At 45.6% G+C, this 27,501-nt stretch overlaps 1 protein-coding gene across 1 annotated transcript in view; it reads left to right on the plus strand.

The window, feature by feature from the left end:
• DSCAM (DS cell adhesion molecule) overlaps positions 1–27,501 on the plus strand; it is a 959,122-nt gene that overhangs the window by 750,237 nt on the left and 181,384 nt on the right. The window contains exons 20-22 of the mRNA XM_078656818.1: positions 5,675–5,808; positions 21,082–21,235; positions 25,196–25,313. Coding sequence (XP_078512944.1) covers positions 5,675–5,808; positions 21,082–21,235; positions 25,196–25,313 — 406 coding nt within the window. The remainder of the gene's footprint in view (positions 1–5,674; positions 5,809–21,081; positions 21,236–25,195; positions 25,314–27,501) is intronic.

Here is a 27,501-nt window from a genome sequence, read left to right on the forward strand (position 1 = left end):
TGATCTTGGAACCAGATTAACCTGTGGCAGGCTATGAGATGGAACTCCTTTTCTGCAAAGCACACTGCTATATCTTCTAGCCTCCATGCCTTGATGACATCCTTCACTATGCACTAATGGGATTTTGGAAAACCTCATTCTATGAACACATTTTTTCTTCTGTAGTGTCCTCTTCATGTTTATACAAGTACAGAGACATAAGATCAAGTGGTCTACAGCGCTGCTGTGACTTTCAGCGTCCATACTCCACTGGAGGAGAACATCGATTTCATGCTTACAGATATGGCTCTGCTGGACGACACCTGATTAAACGCGTGCTGTAGAGTTGGTGGAGCCCACTATGGAATGTCCATAGAGGACCTCTGAAAGAGGAACCGGTTAAGATGAACCTGAGCTAGCAGTCAGATAATACGCACACCCCTTCCTCCCTTTACTTCATTGGAAGAGAGATCTTAGTTTATCGACTATCACAGCAGTAATGGTCCACACTGGAAAACTCACTGCTGCTGCTATGGTGGGTCCTGCCCCGCCATGTTTCGTCTTCTGGCAAATGTCTTCAAGGCAAGAAATATGACAAGATGGATGAATAGGACATCAAAGCGACCGTGAACTGCAATGGAATGATTATGTTTTAGAATAAACCATCACTGAATGAGTCACATTGCTGAAAATATGTTGCCGTGGAGCAAAATGGTAGAGCTAGTCCTTAATGCTCCAACCACTGTTAATGAGCTGATGCTCTTTCGATCAGACAGTTCTACAAATCTGTTTTCCTCTATTTCTCGTAATTCTGCATTTGATACCTCCATAACTGCATGCTCAAATGTATCCCAATAGACATAATGCTTTGATGTTGTCCAAACTGTTGCAAGTACCTACAACCAAGCTACCTATGTGACCATTTTTGTCATCGATCACACTCTGTGGAACTAGAACAGCAAGATGTTAATCTGGAAGTTCACTTGATTACAACTTTCCTATAGGAATTAAAAATTGCCATGCACTCAATCACTTTGTACTTGGGAGATTAGGATTTATCAGTGGAGGCTAATTTAGATTTAGGAATATTTGTGCCTTGAGTTATTTCTCTAGGAACGTAAATTACGTTAACATTTTAGTGCTCTTCCCTTAATAAACCTTTACTTATTTTTTACGGGCATCACTTAATTACATACTCAGTTCAAGTTACTAGATTATCGTTTTTCCTATCAATAAAACTGTTTCTCTTTCAAATTCTCCATCAAGAGCGGGGCATTTTCTTCACAATTAGAAAGTTAAGAAATCTCCCAATTGAAGTAAGAGGAATAACCAATAGGAATTACTCTCCTCTTATGCTGTCACTTGTACAACACACTCAAAACACTGTGCCTACATCTAGTTCACTTCCCTGTTCCTACCACCCAGCATCCCTGCATTCAGCCCAGATGCTCTCACCTCAATTATGTCAAGACAGATAGACTCATCACTGATCAGTATCACAGACCGTCACATCTATACAGCCTCTAGTACAAGCACCAGCTCCTAGCTAATGGGAATGCTGCTAAATGCCAGGTCTTACAAATATCACCATACTGAAATCCCCAGCCTCTTTCCTGATTATAATATGCAGAGTGGTGCATGACACAGTACGGGGCATATTACCAAGCAATAGCGATAATTATCGCTATTGCTTGGTTAGAGACAAAAATTTACCGCTGAGCTGCGGCGATTTTTATCGCAAATAAACCTTGGTATTTCCAAGGTTTATCGCAAATGCGATAAAAATCGGCCGCAATGCATGAATATCGCTGAAAAGTCAGCGATATTCATGCATTACCGAGCTAATGCTCTTAGCCATGTTATCCACCTCCAATTGGATAACATGACTAAGAACTGCTCAGGGCAGGTGTTAGCTTTTGGAGATATTCGCGCTTAGCGCGAATATCTCCATAAGTTGGTAATAGGAGATAGCGATGTTAGCGACTGTTTCCAGTCGATAACATCTTGGCACGCCCACTTTGCATGTCATTAGTGATAAATATCACTGACATGCAAAGTGGGGCCCAAAATGGTCGCTATCTCCTACTAGCTGACGCTAACTGGTGTTAGCGACAGCTAGGTAATAGGGAGATAATTTTATCTCCGCTTTCTTGGCTTTTAAAGCCAAAAAAGCGGAGATAAACCCTCTTGATAATATGCCCCTACATTCTTATGCCCCTACATTCTTATGCTAACTTTGAAGCCAACCTTCACATCCTTCTTCAGGCGGACACAGGCACATCTTCGGAAGCTCTCTCCATTGTGAGTATATCTGTCCTCCCCATATAGGGGTCAATTATGATGCCGGACGGACCTGCGTCCGTCCGCCACCCCAGAGGTGGAGGGACCATCCGCAGGGGCAGCGGCGTCCCCTCCATTGCAATTAGGATCTGACCGCCACCCTGGCGGTCACATCTCGTATATTTAACATTGCGGCGGGTGCTGCTTTAAGCAGCACCCGCCGCAAAGTTAAAAGTGCATGCTGTGCACTTGCTGTGCTGTGCACTTGCATGCACAAAGCGGCAGGCAACGCGCGGTGCCTGCCGCATTGTGCATGCAACTGCAGGGGGGTACCATAGGTACCCCCCATGTGCACCCCTCACCCCACCTTCAACCTAGGGGCCCGCAACGGGCCCCCAAAGCAGGAACAGTATGCCTTTTCGTGGCGACATTGCCGCCCCAGAAAGGCATATCCCCCAGCACATCCTAATATGGCTGGCAGTGTCTGATAGACACCGCCACCATATTAGAGCTTTTCCGCCAAAAGCGGTGGACAGTCTTCCCCTCCGCCACGGTCCCCCCGCCATCGTAATATGGCGGGGGGAACAAAGGTGGCGGACGGGCAGGGATGGCGGACGGATCGCCACCGCCTGCATGTGTCCAATAGCTACTGTACAGGTTCCACCTCCCAGCATATATGGTGCTCTGATGCCTCCAGATAGGGGCATATTACAATTAATTAAATGTTGTGCCTCTAATCCGTTGCAGCTTTAGATCGACTGCACGGCATGATAATATTCATACTTACAGCGTAGGTTAAAGTTCAAATGTGTTTTCAAGGATTTGTGTTCCTGGACACCTTCTGTACTGGATTTCCTACCTCATTCACCTTGTAAACAATTGCTGACCCCTCACATGCACCTCTGCATAGCTCATGTTCACAGTGCACGGTACTGCGTAAAGGACGTCCAGCCTGAGCGGCTCTAAAGACGTCAAGCCTGTGCGGCTCTAGGGACGTCCATCCTTGAACACCCGAGTACGGGCCCCTGAAGGTTCATGGAGCCCAAGTCAATCAATGGACACTGAGCCTGGGTCGCTGAATGGACATCCATCCTGAGTGGTTCTAGGGACGACCAGCCTGAGCGGCTCTAGGGCCGTCAAGTCTGAGGGGCTCTAGGGACATCCAGCCTTGACCACTCGAGTACGGGCCCCTAAATGTTCATGGAGCCCATACCAATCAATGGTCACTGAGCCTGGGTCGCTGAACGGACATCCTGCCTGAGTGGCTCTAGGGATGTCCAGCCTGTGCGGCTCTAGAGCTGTCAATCCTGAGCAGCTCAAGACACAGCCACCCTTGACCAGACCAGTACGGGCCCCTATAGAGCTCAGCCCATTATATGGACACCGAGCCTGGGTCGCTGAACGGACATCGTGCCTGAGTGGTTCTTGGGACGTCCAGCCTGAGCGCCTCTAGGGCCATCAAGTCTGAGCAGCTCTAGGTACGTTCAGCCTTGACCACCCGAGTACCGGCCCCTAAACGTTCATGGAGCCCAGGCCATTCTGTGGACACTGAGCCTTGGTCGCTGAACGGACATCTTGTCTGAGCGGCTCCAGAGGCGCTGAGCCCCGGCAGCTTGAGGGACACCTATCCCAGGTCAGTCATGTCTTCTCAGTCTGCCCCACCTCATGAGGTCCAGGCCACGCCATGTAAAAATGCAACATTAATGAATAAGTAAATAAATAAATAAGGATGTGGAGGGAAGATGTGTAGAAATAGCTACCAAAGAGAGACATAAGTTAAGTGCACACAGGTAGACATCCTTTCAGTGGAATGAAAAAAGTGCAATATAATTTAATGTCCAGAAGTCGCCTCATCGATTGGGGTTCCTGAATGACCGGTGAATTAAACCCTTGCCGGTGACATATTGAACATCTCTCTAAGATTTAGCCCTTAAATCAGCGCTAATTTGACAGTGAGCCGCGTAAATCTCCACACCACCAGTGTTAGCATATTACCGTAGGTCTATCACACGCGGTGGAAGATTCACTGGCATGCTCCATAAATCCTAATGCTAGCGTTGTGGAGATGGATCAGCCACCGGTTCTAATGAACTGAATATCAATAATGAGCTGAGGGCAGTCTGCTGAATGCTGCTGGATTTTAATAGGATCATATAAATGTATTGCCATCCACAGCAGGCGCAATGGTGAGAGAATGAATAGCAGTGACCAGCCAGACCTAATTTTGAGATTTAAAAACTAAGTGCTAGGCCGGGCAGTGAGTGATACCTCTGGAAGTTCCTCATTTCTTTTGCATCTGCTCCAATTTTACTGATTATGTGAAAGTGACACCTACTTTTCCTCTTGTCCCCTTTCTACATCGAATTTAACTGCTAGTTATCATTCAGAAACACAGATATCTGTGTCCAAATTGCTCATTTCCCCACAGCATACCATTTAGAACTCAGTGAGTTAAACACTAGGGGGCAGTGTTACAAGCCCCCTGCTCCACCAGTACGTCACTTTTTGTGCCCCCCACCACCACCACCAAAATGGTGTAGATGTGATTTACGGTTTACAATTTCTTTAGAACGTTGTGGAGGGATTTGGAAGGTATATAATGTCAACATATAAATTCCATTGCGTTGTCATCGAATTATATTCAGCTTTACCTCATGGTAAAATCTCTGCAAGACGTAATTTCTTGCTATATGTCTAGATCAAATCAAGTCATGGGTTTCTCAATTTAAATGCAAGCTAAATCTGTTGAAAACTGAGTTTTCCCTAATATTGCTTTTTCTTGGAAATTTACTGACACAAATCTGGCTTGCCTCCCTTCCAATTTAGAACTTATTCCTGTATGGTGTAAAAGGTTAAATCCTCAATTAACAGAATTGATTACAGCATTGAGGATCAGTTACAGCATTACCAATAATAATATTTCCCTCCAAAAGTCACATTAGCACTCCTCAAAGTAATTAGTCAAGGTTAGAAGAGAGAAAATGTTGAATCAGTCTGCAAGGAACATCTTATATCGCACTAGTTAACCACCTCTTAGTCAACCAGTTAAAACATGAGCTATATGGTTAACTCAAGAGAGCACAAGTAGAAGGGGTGAAGAGTGCTGCAGATTTCTAAGGTCTTTTGCAACAACTGGGAAATTGCTTGTAAGCATTTATTTTAACCAAGCATTTTCTTTTTTTTCTTTCCAGTTTTCTCTTCCGTGTATCTGCATTATTTTGTAACATCTTCTGTGGAAAGGTACTGGGGAGGCGGTAGTTTTGTCCTGACATACCTGATCAATTTTGTTACACAAGACTGTATCTCTAAAAAAGGCCAGTCAGAGATCTGTTGGATATACCTGTAAACATGGATTGCAACAAGAATGTGTATCAATAAATTTAGGGTAGAATTTAAAAACTTGTTGCTCTTCCAGTTCCAGGCCCCACAGCTGGTGTGAAAGCCGCTGCCGCTTCGGCTTCCGTCGTCTTCGTGTCTTGGCTCCCTCCCCTAAAGTTAAATGGCATCATCAGAAAGTACACCGTCTTCTGCTCCTTCCCATACCCTACGGTGAGTCTTGCATATTCTGTTGTTGCATGGTATTGTACAATTTTCGCTATCTCTGCTACTAGACACCTAGGGGCATATTTATGAGCCCCTTTGTGTCTCTTTTGCACCACGCAGCGCAATGCACATGTCGATTGAGATTTATGAAGCCATGCTAAGCCACCTTGCATGGCCCTGTGTGGCTTCATAAATCTTGAGTAATGTAACACAGTGCAAATCGTTGCGTTGTGTTGCTCTGCGCCAGGAAGGTTTTTTCATGGGTGTTGCATGGGTGTTCCCACTCAACATCCATGGATTTTTGATGCATTCACAGAGGTACAAGAACAGGTATACCCGGAAACTGTTTACATTCTCTGTTTCTCTTTGTCTCTGGCACTATGTTATGTACTATCACTCTTTCTTTTATTATTTTTATCAGCCACTACAGATACAAAGCATCAGTTAGGTGTAGATGCGTCCCCGTGCACTGTTGAAATTGCCAAAAAGTTTGTGGACAATGAAACATGTCAGTCATTCAAGTTAAAATGGTCTCAACATGCCGTTTCTTTTAACCGAGTGTGGACACTATTAAAATAAAGAATATGTGGAATAGTTGTCCACAACTCACTTTTAATTAGGAGATTTATTCACCTTTGTTTCACATTACCGGGCTTAGACGTTAGATAGATGACACCATCATTTACACGTTATTATTTTCTCACCACTTCACACGAACCTAACAGTTAGGTCACATGTCTTTCTTTTCTGCCAAGAAAGTTGCCGATGATGACAGAATGAGCAAACTGTTGAGTACCAACCAGTAGCTGCTTGGATGGTGCTTATGTGAGGCACTTTCTGAATTCTCTCACATTTTTTCTTTGGTGGGAGAGAGATTAGCTGTGGGCGGTTGATAATAATTTTTGAATGAGGAACACTTGGAGGTAGGCATGACTAGATAATTAAGCATAGCCATACCTAGGAGTACATAATACCCGCATAATATAAGTTACAATGACTACAAAGTGTTCTTTTTAACCAGGTTATTTTTGTATGAATACCTGGGAAGGTGCCAAAAACCTTTGCCTCCCCAGGTGAGGCTTAATGATGAGAGATATCTTTATCTCTCCTCGCTAATTCCTCTTTCTATGTGTGCTGAATTCTGCAGCACATATAGAAAGAGGAAAAAGCCTCTCAGGATTGTTTTTGTGCAGGAAGTTACGACTGAAATGCAGTTGCCAAACATTCTCACTTTACCACCTACTTCAAGTAGGTGATAACGCATTCGCAAACAGGAAGGGGTCCCTGTAAAAAGAAGGGTCAGCACCGATCGCACCCGATGCCCAGGCTGCTGGTGCAGGGCGACTCTTTGTTTCCTTCTTGAGTAGTTACCAAATAAAGAGACGGGCACTGGAAGTAGGAAGACAAGGAAAAAGGTTTATTACTCATGAGGAGAGCATGTCCTTTGGGACACTCGCATGGTGTCTTCGGGAGGTGCTCTAACAAGTTTCTCTGAGGCTTCGTCTTTTATACACAGGTTGGTGGCACACAGGCATCCTTTATTACAATCAACACTTTGTATAGTATGGAGGTATTCCAACACGTGGCTAAAGTAGGGCCCTTATCCTCCATGCAATAGGAGGGGCTGTCATGCGGCTGAGTGTTCTGCTGATTCCATTGGAATGTGTGCTCCTGATCGAATCTCAGGGGTGGGGGTGGTCATGATCAATAGTGGCTCATTTCAAGAGAGAGAGACGAGTGCATACAGTAGTGGACAATGAACTGTATCCTCAGGCTAAGGGATGACCAGCGGTCCGTGCAGACATTCAGGCTCAGAGGAAGAGGTCATCAAAGGAGGGGTATTCATGGAGGGACAGGAGGTGTTGGTCAGGCGCGGGGTGTGATTCTTTAGGGACAGAGTCATGCGGGAGGGGAGAGCTCATGACTCGCACATGTGGGAGAGGGGGCAGTCAGGGGCATGGGGAAGCTTGCAGGGTCAGGGAAGGGGCGCTGGCGATCGACCGCAAACTGAGAGACCATGGTACCTAAAATGGCTGTCGTGTACGTGTGTGCATGGGTCTATGCTAGTGGGACAACACAGTCAGAGTTTTAGCGATACCTATTCTGTTTACACCAAGGGGTACTGTGAACATAAATGAACGCCGCTTATGTACATACATATTGCTATTTTTAACAGTCGCCACTTTTTACATAAGCACGTTCAATTTCTACACAGTCGATGTGATAGGCAAAATATAATACATGTTACTTTACATTTGTTGAGTTCTAAATACAAGCCTGAATATGGGCATAATATTTAGTCAGGGTTTAAAGGGACTTTTTCTTCGACGACATCAATATACAGTAAAAAGTGCCGTATGTGACCTTTGGGCTTGAGTGATCGATGAAACATTTTTGTAAGCAATAAAATTGAGGGAGAAATGCAATTCGATGTAAACAACTAGTCAAGGGGTGAGTAGAAAGTTCTGGAAGGGAGGGGGTCTTTAGCGAAAATGTCTTTTTCAACGACGAGCCACCACTGGTAGACTCTGTTAGTCCGTTTTTCTTTTCGTTGGCGCTTTTGAGCACCGGCGGTGGAGCTATAAATCCAGCTCGGAATCATCCCTACGCGTTGCACGGTGCGATCAGTCCTCTGCTGTTAGATCACAGTCCTGTTTCCTAACTCATTTTCTTAGGGGTGCCTCATGCTGGGCACTTGCGTGTCTTTCTGTTTTTCCGTGGCAAAATCCCAGTCCATAGTCAAAGTTTATATGAAAAAGTTCGTTGAATAACCGAGGGAAGAGAGGGCGGAGTGGGGCCAGATCTTCGAACACACCAAGGGACCAAGGGAGCAAAGGATGATGAGCAAGCAAGCCCAACAGTCGGACTCGAAAAAGGGGGCGGGGACTTTCAGGCACAAGTGGGTCAGCAAGTCGAGGGCTTCAAGACAGCCCTTCATTCTTTCATCTGCCGAGATTGAGAGTTGTGCCTCGTCCCGCGTCTCGTTGCTCTGCGGCTCCACCTTTGGTTGCGGTCACGTGTGCTTCATGATCTGTGGCCAGGCTGTGCGTCGCGTCCAGCTCCTCTCCTCCGGTTATTATATCTTTAAATGAGTAGAAAACAAGTTTTTAGAACAACTGGCAGGAGAAGACATTTATACATCTTAATTCCGTCCCCAATCCTGTGTAGGTGGGGGATAAGTTCATCGGTCACAGTCAGAGGTCGTTATTTATGGAGACTGTAGGAGTGCATTGCTCATGGAATTCATCAATGTACAGTGCTCATTCGTGGCGTTCGTGGAGAGAAATTGGACCTTTACACACAGTGCAACATTATAGACAATTCAAAGTCGAGTCCTTATGTAGAGACTCGTTCTTCCCTGTAACCCAAGTATCGACAATCTTACATTTCCCTTCGGGGTTGGCTAACTCTTGTATGTGGGGCGTTATCGTCATGAAGAAAGGGGGTGGACGTAAGACATGCCCTTCTTGGGGAGTGAACGTGAATCGGAGTCATTAATTTCGCTTTCGAGGGTAGATGACATGAAGCTGGGGTTAATCGGGGGAATGGGGACGTTTGGACAGGGAGCTGGGGTCGATCGGGAGAAGTGGGGTACTCTGGACATCCATGCTTAGGTGCAAGGGGTGGGGCAATCGAGGCATTGGGGATCGCATTTTCTAACGAGCTGAGAGACAGAAGACCATTGACGCTATAGTTCCCTTATAAAAGGCCAGATTAGGGGACATCCGTCGTCTTACCCGTCCTTTCCTTCATTTCCAACTCGGGTTCTATTGTTTGCAGAAGGGAGAGGTAATAATATGGCAAGTCTCAATCGTTTTGGGTTTGGTCAATTTTGCTGAACACCTTTGCGTTCGAGGGAACCCAATTATGTTTTGTGCCGGAGGGGCACAATGTCCTGGCATAGGGGGGGGGGGGCTTTAGAGAGAGAGAGAGTGAGAGAGAGAGAGAGAGAGAGAGAGAGAGAGAGCGAGAGAGAGAGAGAGAGAGAGCGAGCGAGAGAGAGAGAGAGCGAGCGAGCGCACCCTAAATGGTCCATTCAGTACACGTATGACATAGAGAGAGAGAGAGAGAGAGAGAGAGAGAGAGAGAGAGAGACGTGTACAATAATGGGCCGTTCAGTGCGCGCACAACACAGAACAACAAGGGTTAAGTAACATAAAAACACAGGCAGAGGGATGACGTATATTCATGCATCATGTACACACAAATTCAGACGGGGGAGACAGCACATGTATCACACACAAAGATCCAAGACAAGACATAAAACAGTTATTGGCCAAAATTATCTTTTCCTGTACGTTTGTGCGCCTCTTAACATCCTAAGCTCTTTTTACCTTTTGTTCTTCTCTTTTATCGTTCGCTGTCTTCACTAGTGGCTTTCTTTGTACACACTCACGCCGTTGGCAATTGGTCACGTACTAACCTGGTCGGGCTAATGTTCACGGTGGTTTATCCGAGTCATTTTTAGCAAGTGCGTTTCCAGGCTGAGACAACAGTTGGTGTCAATTGGAGAGCAAGGGGGCAGCTTTTAGTTATATGCCTATGTGGATGCGAAAAAGGCGGTAGTAGGTTTTCAAATATTGGCAATATCCCTAGTCCTCTCGGCGGGGGATACTTGTGTAACCCCCACCTCGAAATACCCTAAACTTTTCCCTACTTAGTTTAAAACGTAAGAATGCTTAATCATGCGTGTACATTATTCTTTTTTTTGTTTTATTCGGGGTTTGTCGCGGTCAGGTACTATAATCAGACTCTTTTTCCCGTCTCTTCGTCCGCTGGATCACCATTTTCGCCGGCATTTCCGAGGTGACCTGCAGAGAGAGGGAAAAGAAGGGAGGGGAGAGCATGCTACATTGATATGCACTCGCGCGCATAAACCCAGAAAGGTTTTTACTTACTGCGTACTCGCCCTATTTCCACAGGATGCAGTCACTGCCAACCGGGGCGTTTAAGCCCAGGTGGACCGCTAGTGTGATTTTTCTTATACAGGTAGCATATAAAGTGTGGGCTAAATACCTGGATCTTCAGCGGTTGCCTTTGGCTGTATAAAAAGGAAAAATACACAACTAAAATTCGACCCTTCATATTTGCAATATTTCTACCGGTTATACCTTTTCAACCCTTTATGTAATCGAGCTTGGTCATTCCATCTACATTTCAGTTATATCAAAAAATAGGGGTTATTCATTCAAGACTTTATCAATTTACACGGACACTTATAGTTGCTTTCTCAAAAAATCTTTAATAAGAATGTCGATGCATAAATACGGGCCTACAACCCCGTGGACCGGCCACGGAGCAGGCTGGAGCGGAGTCGGTGGTCGTTTATTTCACATAAAAGGTGCGAAAAGCGCAATAAAATCATATCGAGACTTCAGTGTGAGCGAGTGTCGTAAGTGTTGGGCTTCCAACTTTCAGTAATCATGATGTGCAAAATTCAAACAACAATTCATTGTCCGAATGTTCAATTCATACCCATCTGATGTCAATTTACCGTCTGAACACATAATCAGTACCCATCCAATATCAATTCATTGTCCGAACCTATAACCAGTACCCATCCCATATCAATTCATTTCCCGAACTGACAGTACACATCTTGAATCCCTTAATTATCAGAACACGTAATCAGTGCACATCCTATATCAATTCATGCGGTTAAAATAAAAAAAACCTCCATACATAACTCATGACACCAGGGCCGAACAATCGGGGTACAACAAGGAGTTGAAAGTTTCATTTGCATCGGCGCCATTTTGAGTGCAGTCAGGCAGAACCAGGCATAGTCTAAATGTCTATTAACTCGTGGTTGACCCAGAGCTTCCTTTGGCAGTCCAAAAGTTCCGTTAAAGGGCAAAAGAATGGATCGGTGGTTCGAACCATCAGTCAAAAAGGGGAGGGAGGCAACAATGTTCCTACCGGGTCATTATATGCTTTCACCGGAACTGATCCGACTGTGGTCTGCAGGATTCTAGTCATTCAAACTGAGGCTGGCGCCAGCATGGGAGCGCCGACGTCCTGCGGCTACATTTCCATCGTTCCGTGGGCAATCATGGCAGTCACTCCCCATCGGGGGTATTTGCGGGAGTCGGGGACTCCCGCGGCTCCTCTAGAATCTTCAAGGTTGTGGAGAACTATGACGGTGGAGTCAGTAAGTGACCGGGCCATTCCTTCATGCTGGGCCCGCTCTTGCCAGGTCGACCGCCATTTTGAGAGTTCGGCAGCTACCGGCGATCGCGGGGTAAAGTGAGCGGACGGGCTCCACCCTACCGGGCGAGGCGCCGCAGCATCGCCACAGTGGAAGAACCCTTTTCTGGGCGCCTGGAACGTTGAGGGTGCAGTTGGGAAGCCTCCACCTGAGGAGGCGGGAGAGGCCTGTTCGCACCGTCTCTCCCTCCCAATGCACCCCACGGCGTCTTGCTTGACATTTGTTATGGCCGGACCAGGCGATGAGGACGGGGGGGGGGGTCGGAGGCATGTGCAAGACATCCCCCCCAGTGTTGTCGCAGCCATTATAAAAGAAAGAAGTGGTGTCTGGCGTGTTGTCGCTGCCATTACGAAGGAGAAAAGAAAGAATGTCCCGTCCGTCTTTGGGCCGGGCTTCTGGTGGATGTCGGCCGGACGTCCTTTGCTCTGGCCCCATGAACGGGTTCCTTGGCTTATCGGCTGCTGCTGGATCCATCGGCCCCAGCCCCCGGCCGTTGGTGGCCGGACCGGAAGAGCATGTGGCGGGACTACCTGCAACTCTCAAGGGCCACCGCGGCCGGACTGGGAGAGAGAGGGGAGGGTCGAAGACATTCCCCCCCCTGCAACTCTCCGGTGTTGTCAAGGCAATCCCCTGGCCGGGTCCCGCTGGCCTCGGCCTCTCCTCCGGCTACACCCTACGTTAGGATCTCCTGGCCAACTGTTGGCAGCAGGACCCGCCTTATATGGGTTGCTTTCGGCTGGGCGTGGCCGCAACTCTGCTCCACTTTGGAAGGTTCCAGAGTGGGGGCGGATGTTCTGTTGACTTGCATTTTCCCCAGTTTATCGTTCTTATTGTTTTCCGGTTTCTCATTACGGGTTACTAAATAGGTTTTACCATTAAGTATTGTTATCGTTTTACTTGTTCGTTATTTAATAAAAAGTTCATTTTTCATCAGTGGCCTACTGAATTCGTTTTCCTATTCCCTTCTTTCCAGGTTGTTTCATGCTAAAGTTTTTCTGTTAACAGGTTACAGTGATCACTTTATTATCTCATATGTCCTTTTCACTAGGGGTGCTCTCTGGTCGGGCCAGATGATCTTCCTCTAGTAAATGGTCCGGGTGAAACTGGCGTATCAGTCAGTGGGGAGTAGATAGGCATGACAGATTTACAACGGGGGACAAAGGTCCGCATTACCTACCCTTCACTATTTGCAAAGACTAGAGTATGGCGACTTCTGTGCTTGTTTGCGAAATAGAGAATACCTCCAAAAAGAACCAATTCCCAAACAGTCAATGTTCAGGCAAACAATCAATCAATGAGGAACGAAATAGGTACGACGTGTTAAAGGTTTGCGTTACCCACCCTTCGCTCTCTGCAAAGGGAGAGAGAATATTCCTATTCTTCCCCGTTTGCAGGCAGAGAAGATTCCTAAGAGAACCAACTTCGAACAATTCAATGCTCGATTCAATCAATCAATCAATGGGGAGAAAAAAATAGGCACGACGTGTTAAAGTTTTGCGTTGCCTACCCTTCACTATCTGCAAAGACTAAACAGAGTCTGGCGACTCTGTGTTTGTTTGCAAATAGAGAATCTCCCAGAAGCAATCAATAGGCAATACTAGTATTTTCAAACAATCAATCAATCAATCAATTTCGCAATTTGTCGTGTGTCACGACCTTACCCGGACCGGACCATGTGGGCAGTTCTTCGCCTTCCTTTTTCCAGCGCCCGATCGTTCTCTTTCTCCATGTTTTTACCGCAGCATTCCTGTGGGATTCCAGTCAGGACAATAGGTCACTCGAGAGAGGTCCGTTCGGAATCGGTGAAGCTCATTCAATCGGCAGCCGGACGAGGGCCCTCTCAAGGCAGGTATACTCCAATCATTTAGATGTTCACCCCATCGTCTGGACCTCTCTTACCGGACCCTATGTCGCTGATGGACCCCGCGTTTGGGGCGCCAATTGTAAAAAGAAGGGTCAGCACCGATCGCACCCGATGCCCAGGCTGCTGGTGCAGGGCGACTCTTTGTTTCCTTCTTGAGTAGTTACCAAATAAAGAGACGGGCACTGGAAGTAGGAAGACAAGGAAAAAGGTTTATTACTCATGAGGAGAGCATGTCCTTTGGGACACTCGCATGGTGTCTTCGGGAGGTGCTCTAACAAGTTTCTCTGAGGCTTCGTCTTTTATACACAGGTTGGTGGCACACAGGCATCCTTTATTACAATCAACACTTTGTATAGTATGGAGGTATTCCAACACGTGGCTACAGTAGGGCCCTTATCCTCCATGCAATAGGAGGGGCTGTCATGCGGCTGAGTGTTCTGCTGATTCCATTGGAATGTGTGCTCCTGATCGAATCTCAGGGGTGGGGGTGGTCATGATCAATAGTGGCTCCTTTCAAGAGAGAGAGACGAGTACATACAGTAGTGGACAATGAACTGTATCCTCAGGCTAAGGGATGACCAGCGGTCCGTGCAGACATTCAGGCTCAGAGGAAGAGGTCATCAAAGGAGGGGTATTCATGGAGGGACAGGAGGTGTTGGTCAGGCGCGGGGTGCGATTCTTTAGGGACAGAGTCATGCGGGAGGGGAGAGCTCATGACTCGCGCATGTGGGAGAGGGGGCAGTCAGGGGCATGGGGAAGCTTGCAGGGTCAGGGAAGGGGCGCTGGCGATCGACCGCAAACTGAGAGACCATGGTACCTAAAATGGCTGTCGTGTACGTGTGTGCATGGGTCTATGCTAGTGGGACAACACAGTCAGAGTTTTAGCGATACCTATTCTGTTTACACCAAGGGGTACTGTGAACATAAATGAACGCCGCTTATGTACATACATATTGCTATTTTTAACATCCCTGGGCACCCCTTCCCCTTTGTGGATGTATATGAAAACGTTTTTTAACCCCTTCGGTGCTGATGACGGAACCGCTCCGTCATCAGCCGCGGTCGCGCTGTGCTGATGACGGAGCGGTTCCGTCATGGCCCGCCCAGCTCGATAGAACGCTCATGCGCGGTGCGAATTCCGCACCTGCGCTGAGGGTTCTATTGAGCGGGGCGGGCCGTGACGGAACCGCTCCGTCACGAGCACAGCTCAACCGACGCTGGTGATGGAGCGGTTCCGTCACCAGCATGCGCCCGCCGCGCGCCCGCCCCAAACCCTTAGCACTGCGGCGGAATAGCCGCCTCAGTGAAGGTGTTAAGAGCAGCCAGTGGTTCCACGGACTACTGGCTACTTTAAAAAAATGAAAAGAAAACTTTTCATTTTTTATTTTTTAAAAGCATCTTGTTTTTCTTTAAGGAACACGGGCTGCATTTAAAAATAGGTTGCTGTATTTAAAGGCAAACACAGACATGGTGGTCTGCTGGCCCCAGCAGTCCACAATAACTGTGTTTTTTGCGATTACCAATGTGTCGAAAATTGCGACCTACCTTGTGAATGTTAATGGCGTAGGTCAATTGTGACCCACTGGGAATCGCAAACAGTGTAAAACACACTGTTGTACATAGCTGATGGCGATTTCCTAATAGCAAATCACAAAAAAATCGCTATTAGAAAATCGCAAACAGAAGTCTATGTACATCTGGTCAAAAATCTCCCTGTGCCTACAAAAAATGAGTGTCCTTGTGTAATGTAACTAGTGATCATGTAAAGCTCTCCAATACCTTCAGGTCGAGTTTGCGCTTTATAAGACTGCAAAAAAGAAAATATATATAACAAGTGAAGCCCTGCTGGTCAAGTGTGAACACTGGAGGGCGCTATTGATTCTCGCTTGTTCATCAAACTGAAATCAATTTCTCAGTTTCTGCGCTGACATTATCTCTGCTGCATAAAGCCCCAAGGAAATTCTGCATCCGCATGGGTCACAAATCACGTTTCTCAAAGCTGTTTTATCTGATGTGATGAAAGTCTCTTGTGGTTTACATCCTGATCGTCTTTCAAGCTGTGATATTAGTTGCAAGATTGCATTGTTGTCAGCAGCTAGTTCAGTGGGATTAGTGCGCGTTTTGTGTTGCTTTGAGCTGCTAGTTCAGTGGTTATAGTGTGTCTATTTGTTAACTTTCTTCCCACTTGACTTCTAAACAGATGGATGAGTGGATGGGTTAATATGCCACTATTTAATCCTGCGATTGCAGATTCAGTGGAGAAGTGTGGCTCAATGGTTAGTGGAGAAGTGTAGCTCAATGGTTAGAGCAGGCAGACCTCAATGCAGAGCTCTGGCCAGGGACCAGGGTTCGAGTCCTGCCTTGGCGGGTCTCGGGCTCATTAATTCCCCTGACTGTATATTCTTATCATGGATCCCGCGCTGCAACTCTGGGAAATAGCTTGCTTAGTCGGCCCAATGCGAGGAGGGATGCCTGGTCTGCACCATGGGGGTGCCCAGGAGTGGACACTTCACAGGGAAAGCCAGGAAGGGTTCCCTTGCGGTATTCGTACAAGCGCCAGGAAACCCACTATCTGGGCGAGTGAATTTGTTTTCCCCACGGCCACTGAGGACAACATCAATTTTAATTGAGATTGCCTTTGGTGTTCAGTGGTCTTATTGGGGCTAAGCAGCATCCCATGAGTCTCTCACCTGGGGCATGATCCCTAGCATTATTAAAGATCTTAAAGTTTTGGGGTCTCATTTATGAGGTTTTGCCGTAGGGCAGCGCCACAGGCCTTCCTGCACCGCTGCCCTACGGCAAAAGAAAAGGGCAGGAATGTGCCGTATCTATCAGATCTGGTGCATTCCTCTCCTTTCCCCCTGCGCCGGCGCACATTAGGCTGCTATGCGCCAACCCAGGCACCTTTGCACCATGGTGCAAGGGTGCCTGCGTTGCGGGGATGACTATTTTTATGTAAGAAGGGAACCCTTCCTGCACAAAAACAATCACAAGATGCTTTTCTTCTTTCTACTGAGCTGCAGAATGCAGCAAATATAGAAAAAGGAAAAATAAGGAGAAATAAAGATATTTCTCCTCGTTGTGCCTCCCTTACGCCTTCTCTGGGGAGGCAGACGTTTTTAGCGCTGCTTAGATTTATGATTTCTCGTAAATATGGGACAGTGTCAAAAAGCCATGGATATTGCGGGGAACGCCCCCAGCAACACCTATTGCACGCCCCTTTAATGCAGACAACTGCGTTAAAGAGAACAATATTTACAAGGCAGCATTAAGCTGAAAAAAGAGGCTTAGTGCTGCCTCGTAAATACGGTGGTAGGCTCCTGCACCAGGGAACGTCCCAAAAAATGAAGGTCCGGCAGCCCTTTATGTTTAGCCAACTCTGTCCTGTTCACTTTGAAGAGGTAACTACTGCTCCGGTTGACGAGGTGAACAGTCAGGCACAGCAACCAGGAATTTGTAGAGGTCTTTTCCCCAATCGAGCATCAAAGTCTAATCATCAATCAAGGAGCTCTCATCGGTGATAGGTACCCCCTCTAATTGACCGTCCTAGGGGTAAGTACATAAATACTCTGCCAGAAACTCAGATAGACTGAGTGGTGACATCCTTGAAAAAAATCCTCACTTGAAAAATCTTAAAGATGGAAAATGCATTTCCTATGCTGTTATCACGCGAGATACCTCCAACCACTCCAAACTGGCTAGTTTTAATGGGACTACCAATTTGCCATGCAGGACACCTTTAAAAGTCAAGTTGATCCACTCACAAAGGCAGAAACTTATTAGGGTAGGGAATCCCAAGGGACATGTGGACGCCATTCACAACCTGTCAAATTGATCTCAAAGATTTCAGTCACTCTTTTCCAAAAATTGGGGGCTTATTTACAAGGCTCAACTCAACAGAGACGTGGGCATGCCTTTGGTCCTCTTTTCCAGGGGCGACAGGTGCAGGGGAGTCTTTAGGCATTGGATTTTCATCACTAGTAGCACACACCATAGAAGGGGTGTGCAAACAGAGGCTGCAGGCAGCATCAGGAAGTGGGCATGTCCAAGGTGGGCTTTGTCTCTAGAGGGTGGAGGGTCACACTGGCAACATTGGCCCACTTCAGCTCAAGCTAGGACGGACGGGTGCAGTGGCGTTTTGCGGTGTCTGGTATTTGCGATCTGGAGTCCTCTCCGGCCCTCACATGCTTCATTGGGGAGCCTGTAGGATGTAGGGAAGCAGCTCTGCTGCTTCACAGGAGTTCTTGAGTCTTTATTGAAGGCAGGCAGTCCTCATAAGCTTTAGAGGCACAACTGCTATAGGATGAGACATCTTTGGCGCAGTTTCGACAGGGAACAGCAGACAGGCCGGCAGGGCTGTGGCCAATTCAGTTGCTGTTCTTCAGTCTGATGGTTTCACAGCTCTTCAGTGTCCTTCATCTTAGATCATCAGGATCTTTGGGCCACAGCGGCACCGTTGGCCGACTTCAGCTCAGGCTATGCAGCTCAGGTGTAGTGGGGCTCTCTGGGGCCAGGTTTTCGCTGTCTTGGAGCCCCACAGCTCGGTCTTTGGAACCTGCAAGATTCAGAAGAACAGCTGAGTCTTTGGAGAAGTGCTGGCAGGCTTTGGAGGATCAGCAGCTTGCAGGGCAAGCCAGTTTGGTGCAATTGTTGAGAATAGGGGGGTAGGCAAGCAGGGCTAGGGCCAAGTCAGTTGCTTCTTCTGCAGTTCTTGTTTTTGCAGATTTATCAGCCCTTCTTCTTTTGGTTGGCAGAATCTGATTTCCTGGTGGCAGGGCTCCTCTAAATACTGAATTTAGGTGCTTTAGGGGAGTATAAGGTAGTAGCCAATGGGCTACTTATCCCTGGATCACTGCGCCCCCTATGTGACCACTTCCTGGGGGAAGTGGGCATAACCCTGTCCCAGACATCCTAAATTTGCCAGCACCAAGATAGTCACTTCTGAAGTCGCATCCACTTCAGGTAGCCCAGTTCAAGGGTGTTACTCGGCTGAGGGTGTACACACCTGTCTTTCATAGCTAATTTTCCCTCCTGTACAGGTGCCAAGGGCTCAGGACAAAGGGGTCGGTTTCTTCTTGTGTGTGAGAAGCCAGATTGGCATACAAAAGGCTATGGGCCTCTTTGAAGATCCCAGGTCTTATAATGCTAATCCGTAGGTCATTCCTTAGGCGGGGGTGTTAAGCATCTCCTGCTTGAGAAGGCTTGGTTCATGGTCGCCAGAGAATAAAGGCCTCACCCTTGGAGATCAGAAACCTATCTCTGGTGGCAGGCAGGCAAAAAACAGTCAGTCAGCACACCATCAACTGGAGAAAGTTGTTTCCCATCCCTGCTGAAATTGCATTCATACCTTTGGCAAATGCCTGCTGTGAGTTAGTTGGATTTTTGTCAAATGCCATAAGCATTTGAGGGCAATACCTAGCCCAACACTTGAGAAATTTATTTCCAAAGCCTCAATGCTGGAGGTTACATTCAGGAACTATCAGGGGGTGCTCCTCCATGGAAGGGCAGTATAAAATATCTCCTAGGCCATGGATGATCAATAGCGTTTACATGTTGGTACAAAATTAAAGTGTGATTGCAGTGGTCTCTTTCTTCCACATTTTCATATTCCATTTTTTGTTGTCTGGAGAACAGGGAAATGTTGGTCATTACTCTCTGGCTGCAGGTTGGTGGTGTATTGCCAAAAATACAAAATCATGTTAAGTTAATAAAAAAATAAACCATACTGCATGTAAGCAGGGGGAAGACATCAATAGTGAAGCAGGTGCAGTGGCACCTGGGCCAGGTGCCTGAGGGGCCTTGGAACCCTAATTGAGCTGTTTCACTGCCAAACAAGGGAAGGGTATCACATTTTCTTTGTTTTCTTGAGGGCCCCTGGCACCTTTACTCTACCACTGCATATGCAAATATCACTATCACACTAATACAAACTGTTCCTAGGCTATTTACGAAGTGAACTATTTTTCTCAATAAAAGAAAAACTCAAAAGCATTATTAAATTCTAATTTAATAATGCTAAAAAAGAGCTAGAGGTGTATCAATAATTGAAATGGCACTGATGAAATTATGAGTATGGTGAGTTGCGCTCACCCTTATTTTTCTAAAGACATTTACAAGCCTGGCTGTAATAAAACCCTTTTCTATCACTTAACCGGTTAGTATAAATTGTGATGTGCTGGTCAGGAATGAGGCTGCCACCCCCAATGTCAATAGTAGGTGTAGCAAGTGTACAATGTCACTTTTTGCCTGGCCGCGCAGCATTTGAATACATCCGACTACCTTGAACAAATTCTATTACATAATATCTAGAATCTATTACAAATTTGTTTATTAATTGCAGGTGTTTTTCAACATAAAAATATTCAATTTGTAAACAAGATTGAATGAACCATACATTCATATTTATGAACAAAAACAGTTCGGATCCGCCGCCGAGCGTAAGAACAACGTGTATTTCGATTGCACGTTGCTCTTACACGCAAACGGTTCACACTGTGATGCTGATTACACTTCTTTAAAATTCTACACATTCGCGGAGATTCCACGTCATACAGCCTAGCACAGAAGAGACACACTGTCCACGAATCTGGATAGTATTAGTGCGGAGTTGTAACAAGTCGTATAGCTTCTGTTCACTAAAAAGATATCGCACTGGTAATAGCCAAGAAATGGGTCAACTTGTCTTCTTGGTTGTTAAGCAAGACTAACTTCTCTGTTTTTGATAAATGGAATGGGTTGGAACAAGTGACGGGTCCTTCCTTTTGATGCTCCCTGAAGAAGTCCAGATACGGGCGAAACACTTTGGCTGTGTTCAAGTTTCCAATGAATATGAAATAAATGATCAAATAATCAAAGATATTATATCTCTTGATTCATCTATTTGTACCTGACAATTTTGCTGTCAAGTCAGTATATGTTGGTCTGGTTGCTTCTTAGATCTTTGTGATCAATGTTATATTATTTGTTGTTCAAATTGGTGGCAAACCATTTCTTGAGGAGTTTAAATGTGGTTCTGTTATATTATTGGCCACTCAAAGCAACACTTGATTTGTGTGACAAACGGGTTCCCGAGCCGCCTTTTTTTGTTTGGTTTAATATTCTGTGTTATCCACTCTACAAGCAACTGCCCTTGGCTGGGGCTGCCTACAGTGTAAGTTGAGTAAGTTTTCTCTCCTCGTAAGGGTTTTTCCTCTCTCTTTCTTGGCAGATCATCAGTGAATTTGATGCTTCTCCCGACTCTTTCTCCTACCGGATCCCTGGTCTAAGCCGGAATCGTCAGTACAGCATATGGGTGATGGCGGTGACGGCTGCAGGCAGAGGCAACAGCAGTGAAATCATAACAGTTGAACCTGTGGCCAAAGGTAAATTGCTTGAACAATGTTTTAGAATATTTTCTACACTAAGTGCCAACATTTGCTTCTGCAGATACTGGTGGTACTATAATATGATTAGGGATTTAAGATCATGGTTGTTGGGCTATGAAGGAAACCCTATTTGATAAAAAGTCCATACAGTATTTATGTGTGTATTGGTGTAGCATAAACCTTGCTACGAATCAAGGATAGCTGTCATTTATTTGAGGAGTTGGGAGATGATTTACAAGATTGTGTACATCAAGTAGTGATACCAGAAATACCTTTTGCACACATTACATTTCACATTTTTAGGCACAGGGAGAACTGATTTCCCACATATACACAATTGTGGGTGATGCGCCTCGGCTGGGATCAGAACATGGTTTCCCAGGATCCAAAGGCAGCAGCAGCTTTACCCACATCTCCTCATGCCTTAGAAGTCACTCTTCAAAAGATGCCACTTTCAATCCTCCCGAATGCCACCTACTAATAATATAGACTCAACCCTTTTTTTAAATGCTGATTGCCCTTGTGAGAAGTCCACTATGGAAATTTGAGTGCATTTTATATGTAAGTGAGGCTGATACCAAAGTATTTGTAAACTAGAGCTGAAAGTAATTGAGAATTATAAGTCCATGCACTGAAGTTTTTGGATTACACAATAAAAAGAAATGCATACAACAGGGTGCACTGACAAAGGCAAGAGGTTTTATGTAATGCATGCACATGGGAAAACACCGGCCCCACTAATCTATATATGCATGTTCACACAGACCAACAGGCATACTTCACCCATGTACACCGACAAGCTGATGTGATGGTACTAGTGCATGCAGACACCCAGCCCTAGAGATACACATGCACAAAGGCCAACAATATAGAGTCACTCACCCACACTCAAACACTGCCAAACAGGCATCCACACAAATAGACAAATAAATATACAGACCCCTATGTTACCCACACTGACAGACAGGAAGCCAACCATGCATGCAGTCACAGAGGACAAAAGGTATACAGGCACCCAGTCTAGCAGTCACAAAAGACCTATATAAATTAGCATGGAGGATGGGTAGGCTTGTAGTAATAGTGAACAGGGCACTATGCAGCAGCGAACCCAGGGTGTTGCACAGGATTGGAGAATAGGGTGATAAGTAGAAGGAGAGAGTAGCTTGATCTGGGTGTTATTCCATGTTGAGCAGATGCAACTGCAAACAATCGACATCCCAGCATGCACTTGGTTTGACTACCATATAGAAAATATTTTCTATTTTGATAACATTGCTATCCCCCCTCAATCTGTGTCCAAGTTTCCAATTTACTATCCCATTCACAATCACTGTCCAAAAGACACTGAAAACGTTTCCCTGCAGACAAAGGTAAGACTTGCTCAACAACTTTGTAATTATTGATTTCAGACAGGCAAGGCAGTTATATACACAAATAATATATCTGCCAACTAAATCTATTTCCCATGTGCTTGTTCCCCATCACATCCCCTCCCCCCACGCTCTCTCTGTTGCACCCCCACCTCATCCTTTGCTCCTCCTGTCTCTCCTCATCCCGCTGGCATTTTTTAAATGTAAAGACCCAGCTTCCTATCTCCTCCATTGCTCCTGTCACTCCGCAGCATTTTCCGCTTCTCCACGCCCCTTCCACTGTTGCTCCACCTTCTTTTTTTTGTAACTTAAAAAAAATATTTTTGAAGAGCCAAGAAGGTGCAATTTGCTGTTGGGCCACTCCTTTCTTACATCATCTTTGGCCCATGTTTTTACATGCTTATCGTTTATCGCTCAAAGGTGGGCACCGACCATCTTGGAATGGTAAACTAAATCAAAAACCAAATTGCCACTGCATCATGCCACAAGATGATATAAACAAAAACAAATAGCTTATGTCCATTTGTATAAGGTTTTCTCTAATGCAACCTTTCCTAATAATATTTTTCATTAAGCTGCAAACATGAACAACTTGGTGAAATCAGCTGGCATTCACCCTTAAGTCTCCACTTTCATCTGCCTCTTCCCTCCCATCTACTAATGTTATACCCTTCTACTTTATACCATTTAATGTTTAACATCACCAGGACTTTAAGTGGGATGAAAAAATTGGGAGGGGTCTCTTAAAGGGGTGTGGCCGGTGTAATTAAGGATGTGGTTCAAGAACACAGTAAGCTAAAAATTTGTGCTTAGCATAGTGTGTCGTGCCGCCTAACAGGTATTGTGCTACTTCTGTCATTGCATCCAAATGTATAATACAAGTGACATTACACCTACAACAAGCCAGAATTATTGGCTTTGTAAATGGTTGTTAGTTGCATAAGATAAATAAGCAACAACTATGGCTTTCTTGTATATAATATTGAAAATACTTCAATTCTGAAATGATGAGATCATGAAAGAACCATAATGAGTCTCTTTAAAGTTACATCAAAGGCGGTGAAGAGTGGTACTTCTGCAGAGTTAAGATTTTTTTTCCACACTGAGGGGGTCATTATGATTGCGGAATTCCCGCATCCTCCGGGCCGGCGGAAGCCACCGCCGGCCCGGAGGATGCGGGAAAACCGCAGCGGAGCCTCCACAGACCCACCGCCAAATTAGGATGGCTGGTGGGTCTGATAATCTGTCCGCAGCTTTTCCGCCGCGGTCGGAAGGCGACCGCGGCAGAAAAGCACTAACATGTCTGGTGGTGTCTATCAGACACCGCCAGGCATATTAGGATGTCTGCAATTCTATGCTTTTCCACGGCGGCTTTTCCGCCGTGAAAAAGCATACGGACCTTCACTTCGGGGGCCCGTTGCGGGCCCCCTGGGTGAAGGGGTGGTGAGGGGTGCACATGGGGGGTACCTATAGTACCCCCCTGCATTTGCGTGCACAATGCAGCAGGCACCGCGCGGTGCCTGCCGCTTTGTGCACGCAAATGCTGTGCATGCATTTTTTACATTGGGGCGGGTGCAGCTTGAAGCTGCACCCGCCGCAATGTTAGAGATAGAGGATGTGACCGCCACCCTGGCGGTCACATCCTAATCAGATCGGAGGGAACGCCGCAGCCCATGCGGACGTTCCCTCCTCCTCAGGGGTCGCGGACGGACTCAAGTCCGTCCGCGATCCTAATCGACCCCTGAGTGTGAGGGCAACAATTTAGTACCCGATAGGGACACGTCTCAGCACCTGCTTTTAAGAACTGCAGATTCTGAGCACCTGCAGGACCCATCCCACTTAAAGCCCTAACCAGCCCTAACCCCCCTTCTGTCTATATTGCACCTTATTATCTCCATACTTGTTTTACTGTACGCTTATGATCATTTCTACTTGTTTTATTTCATAGTACGCACGCCTAGAAACTAGAGTCTTGGTACGTGTTGCACAGTAGCGGCTCGCACAGGTAAGAGCGGTGGGGTGGGGGTTGGTGGAAGTCAACAGACGACAGGATAAGTAATATTAAGTAAATAAATAAATAAAACAACTTACTTTGCATTCACCGGATCGCTGCTTCGGCAATGCGGCGAGCGCAAAGTAAGGGTTTTCATTTATTTATTATTACTTATCCCATTATCTGTCGACTTCCACCACACCCTACCCTCCCCCACCCCACTTCCCCACTGCCCCACCACTCTTACCGGAGTGAGTCGCTACTGGTGTTGCTTAATACAAATAAAAAAACAACATAATATAGTACCAAAATTAAAATAATGATTGCTATCCGAAAACTTAATTGAGATAGAAATATGAGGCATTTTGTTGAGGATCAATGGTGAAACAATGAAAACAGAGTAAGACTTTGTTGTAATAGTTTATTAGAACTTAAGTAATGAAATCTTGTTAGGATATTTGATATAGTGTGCCTCCTATTTTTTATTTCCACTATAGAGAGGGCTATTTGAGCTGCAATAAGCGTTGTTCTGACCAATGACCCTTCCTAGGCCAATATAGCATGTAACACAATATGGTCTGTTTTGCCTCCTAGCTCCAGCTCGTATCCTGACCTTCAGCGGCACGGTGACAACTCCTTGGATGCGGGACATCATCCTCCCTTGCAAGGCAGTCGGTGAACCTGCTCCGACAGTCAAATGGATGAAGGATAGGTAACCAGCAACGTATTGTACAACCTAGAAGGGACTCTTAAGCAAAATATCGCACGACCGAAATATTTCACCTTAAGTATCATTTACCAAAATATCACCCCGTTGGAGTTAATAATAGAAAATCTACACCCAATGGTATGATATTGTTATAAACACCAAAAAACCTAGGGGTCTAGAGTGTGGTACCTAATAAATCTACTTTTCTGTCCTCTATTCTATTTTAAACTCACCACTTTCTTTAGTTTTGCACTGCACTTATACCCATCTTTGGTCTATCATTGGTTACTGAGTGCTTGTGGGCATTGACCCCGCTGCACTTCAGGGGATATCTGGGTTTCAATGATCTAGAGACACCAGACCCCCGAGGATGACCAAATGATAGAATTTGATCATACAAGTGTTTGATGGGAATCCTCAAAACCGAGCGGGTTTCTTTGTTACAACCACTTACACCTTTATTTCTGTTGCATCTGTTTTCCACCCCTACTAGTGTTTTCTAGCAAGCTGGCGCTGCGGTTTTAGTGTACGAAAGGTACCACACTCTAGACCCCTAGGTTTTTTGGTGTTTAAATCATTGTATTGGGGGTTTAAACCTAGGCTTGGTCATTAAACTCCCCTAAGACCCTATTCTCCTGGTTTTGTAATATGATATTGTTATAACCACTATTTAGAGCACAATATTTATGTCAATACCGCTGTATATGTGTCTTAAGAATGAGGACTGGAGCAATCACTGGTGTTAAGGCTATCACGATATGAGTTACTTTGACAGCCATACATTCCATGTGTTTGTTTGCCGATCACTTCTTACCTTTGAAAAATTATCAGTCTGATTGATGGTGGTTTTATTTGCATAGAGTGGCAAAAAGTATAGATCCCTTTAGAGATCCCTCTACTGCATTTTTGCAATCATGTCTTTTGTTGCATTTTACCATCCCATGCGCATGTTACTAGCATGATCTGTGGTGGTTTGTATCTCGACTCCTAACTTTGTACTGGTGTTTGCGGGAGGTTGGAACTGACAGCCCTTTTTGCGGACTTATTATTCACTATTAGATACAGTGCATAAGAGAGAAAGGTAAAAAGGGAGAAAGATGGAAGCATAGGAACATTGGGTAAGATTGAGAAAGGAAGAAAGCAGGGATGAAAAAGATCCTACAACAGTGAGAGAGACAAGAAGTGTAGGTTGGAGGAAGAAAGAGGCACAAGGTAGAACAAAGACTATGCATCTTTAGTGGGGGGCAGCTTTGCCATTCAGCAGCTCTAGCCCTCGGTCCTTGGAGTGAAAGCCTTTAAATGTATAGAGTACAATCATAGGTACTTGGAAATAAAGATCCTACAAGAATATCTTCCTACAAACATTCCAAGGTACAAATGATCTCATCATCATATGATTTCAAACTGGGTGATATTAAGGTATTTGGAATAGTCTTTATTTTTGGAGTCTACATTTCTGCCTCTTTATTTTTGTAATGTATGTATTTATAGTCTATAGATGCATATGGGGTCCTCCTCACCGCTGATTGGTCATACACATGGAATCGAAGTGAGTTCTGGATCAGAAGACTACGCCGTAACTGAGAGGTTACTTACCCTACAAGAGACAGCCAAAATCCTAGGCATAGTCTCATTATTGAAGTCTCAATGGCTTCTGGTTTTAAAGAATTTTATCTCGAGACCCTGTCCCTTTACCCAGATGTAACCAGCCTTCAGCACAAATGTAGCGTTATTTTAGGCCAAAATGGTTGATAAACGCTTAAATGTACTATCAAGTGGTTTCATGAATGGCAAAGTTAATGTTGTTTCATTCATATACTAAGTAAACAATTGTGCTCTTTGGTTGGGCGGGATCATGGGAATGTTCTGCTAAGTGAGCTACCCAGCACCCTAAAAAAGCATGTTTGGGCATGTGCCCTGCCATCACCATCATCATAGTATAGCCCTCCTCATGTCATGATTTCATTGACAATTTTCATGAACAATTTTATTGATTTTTAATAATCAGCATAACAGAATAACAACACAGCAAGTGCACCGGTATCCCATGTGACATGTACGTCATACGAAATAGAGATATCAAGCGTCTAGAACATAAAAGTCCAGCCATTCGCCCCATATCTGGAAGTGTTTCTGTGGGCAACCCCTGGCCTCGTTGATGGGCTTTTCCAGTTGCGTACACCAGTCCATT

This window comes from Lissotriton helveticus, chromosome 8 (genome assembly GCF_964261635.1).
Source record: "Lissotriton helveticus chromosome 8, aLisHel1.1, whole genome shotgun sequence".
Classification (NCBI taxonomy): domain Eukaryota; kingdom Metazoa; phylum Chordata; class Amphibia; order Caudata; family Salamandridae; genus Lissotriton; species Lissotriton helveticus.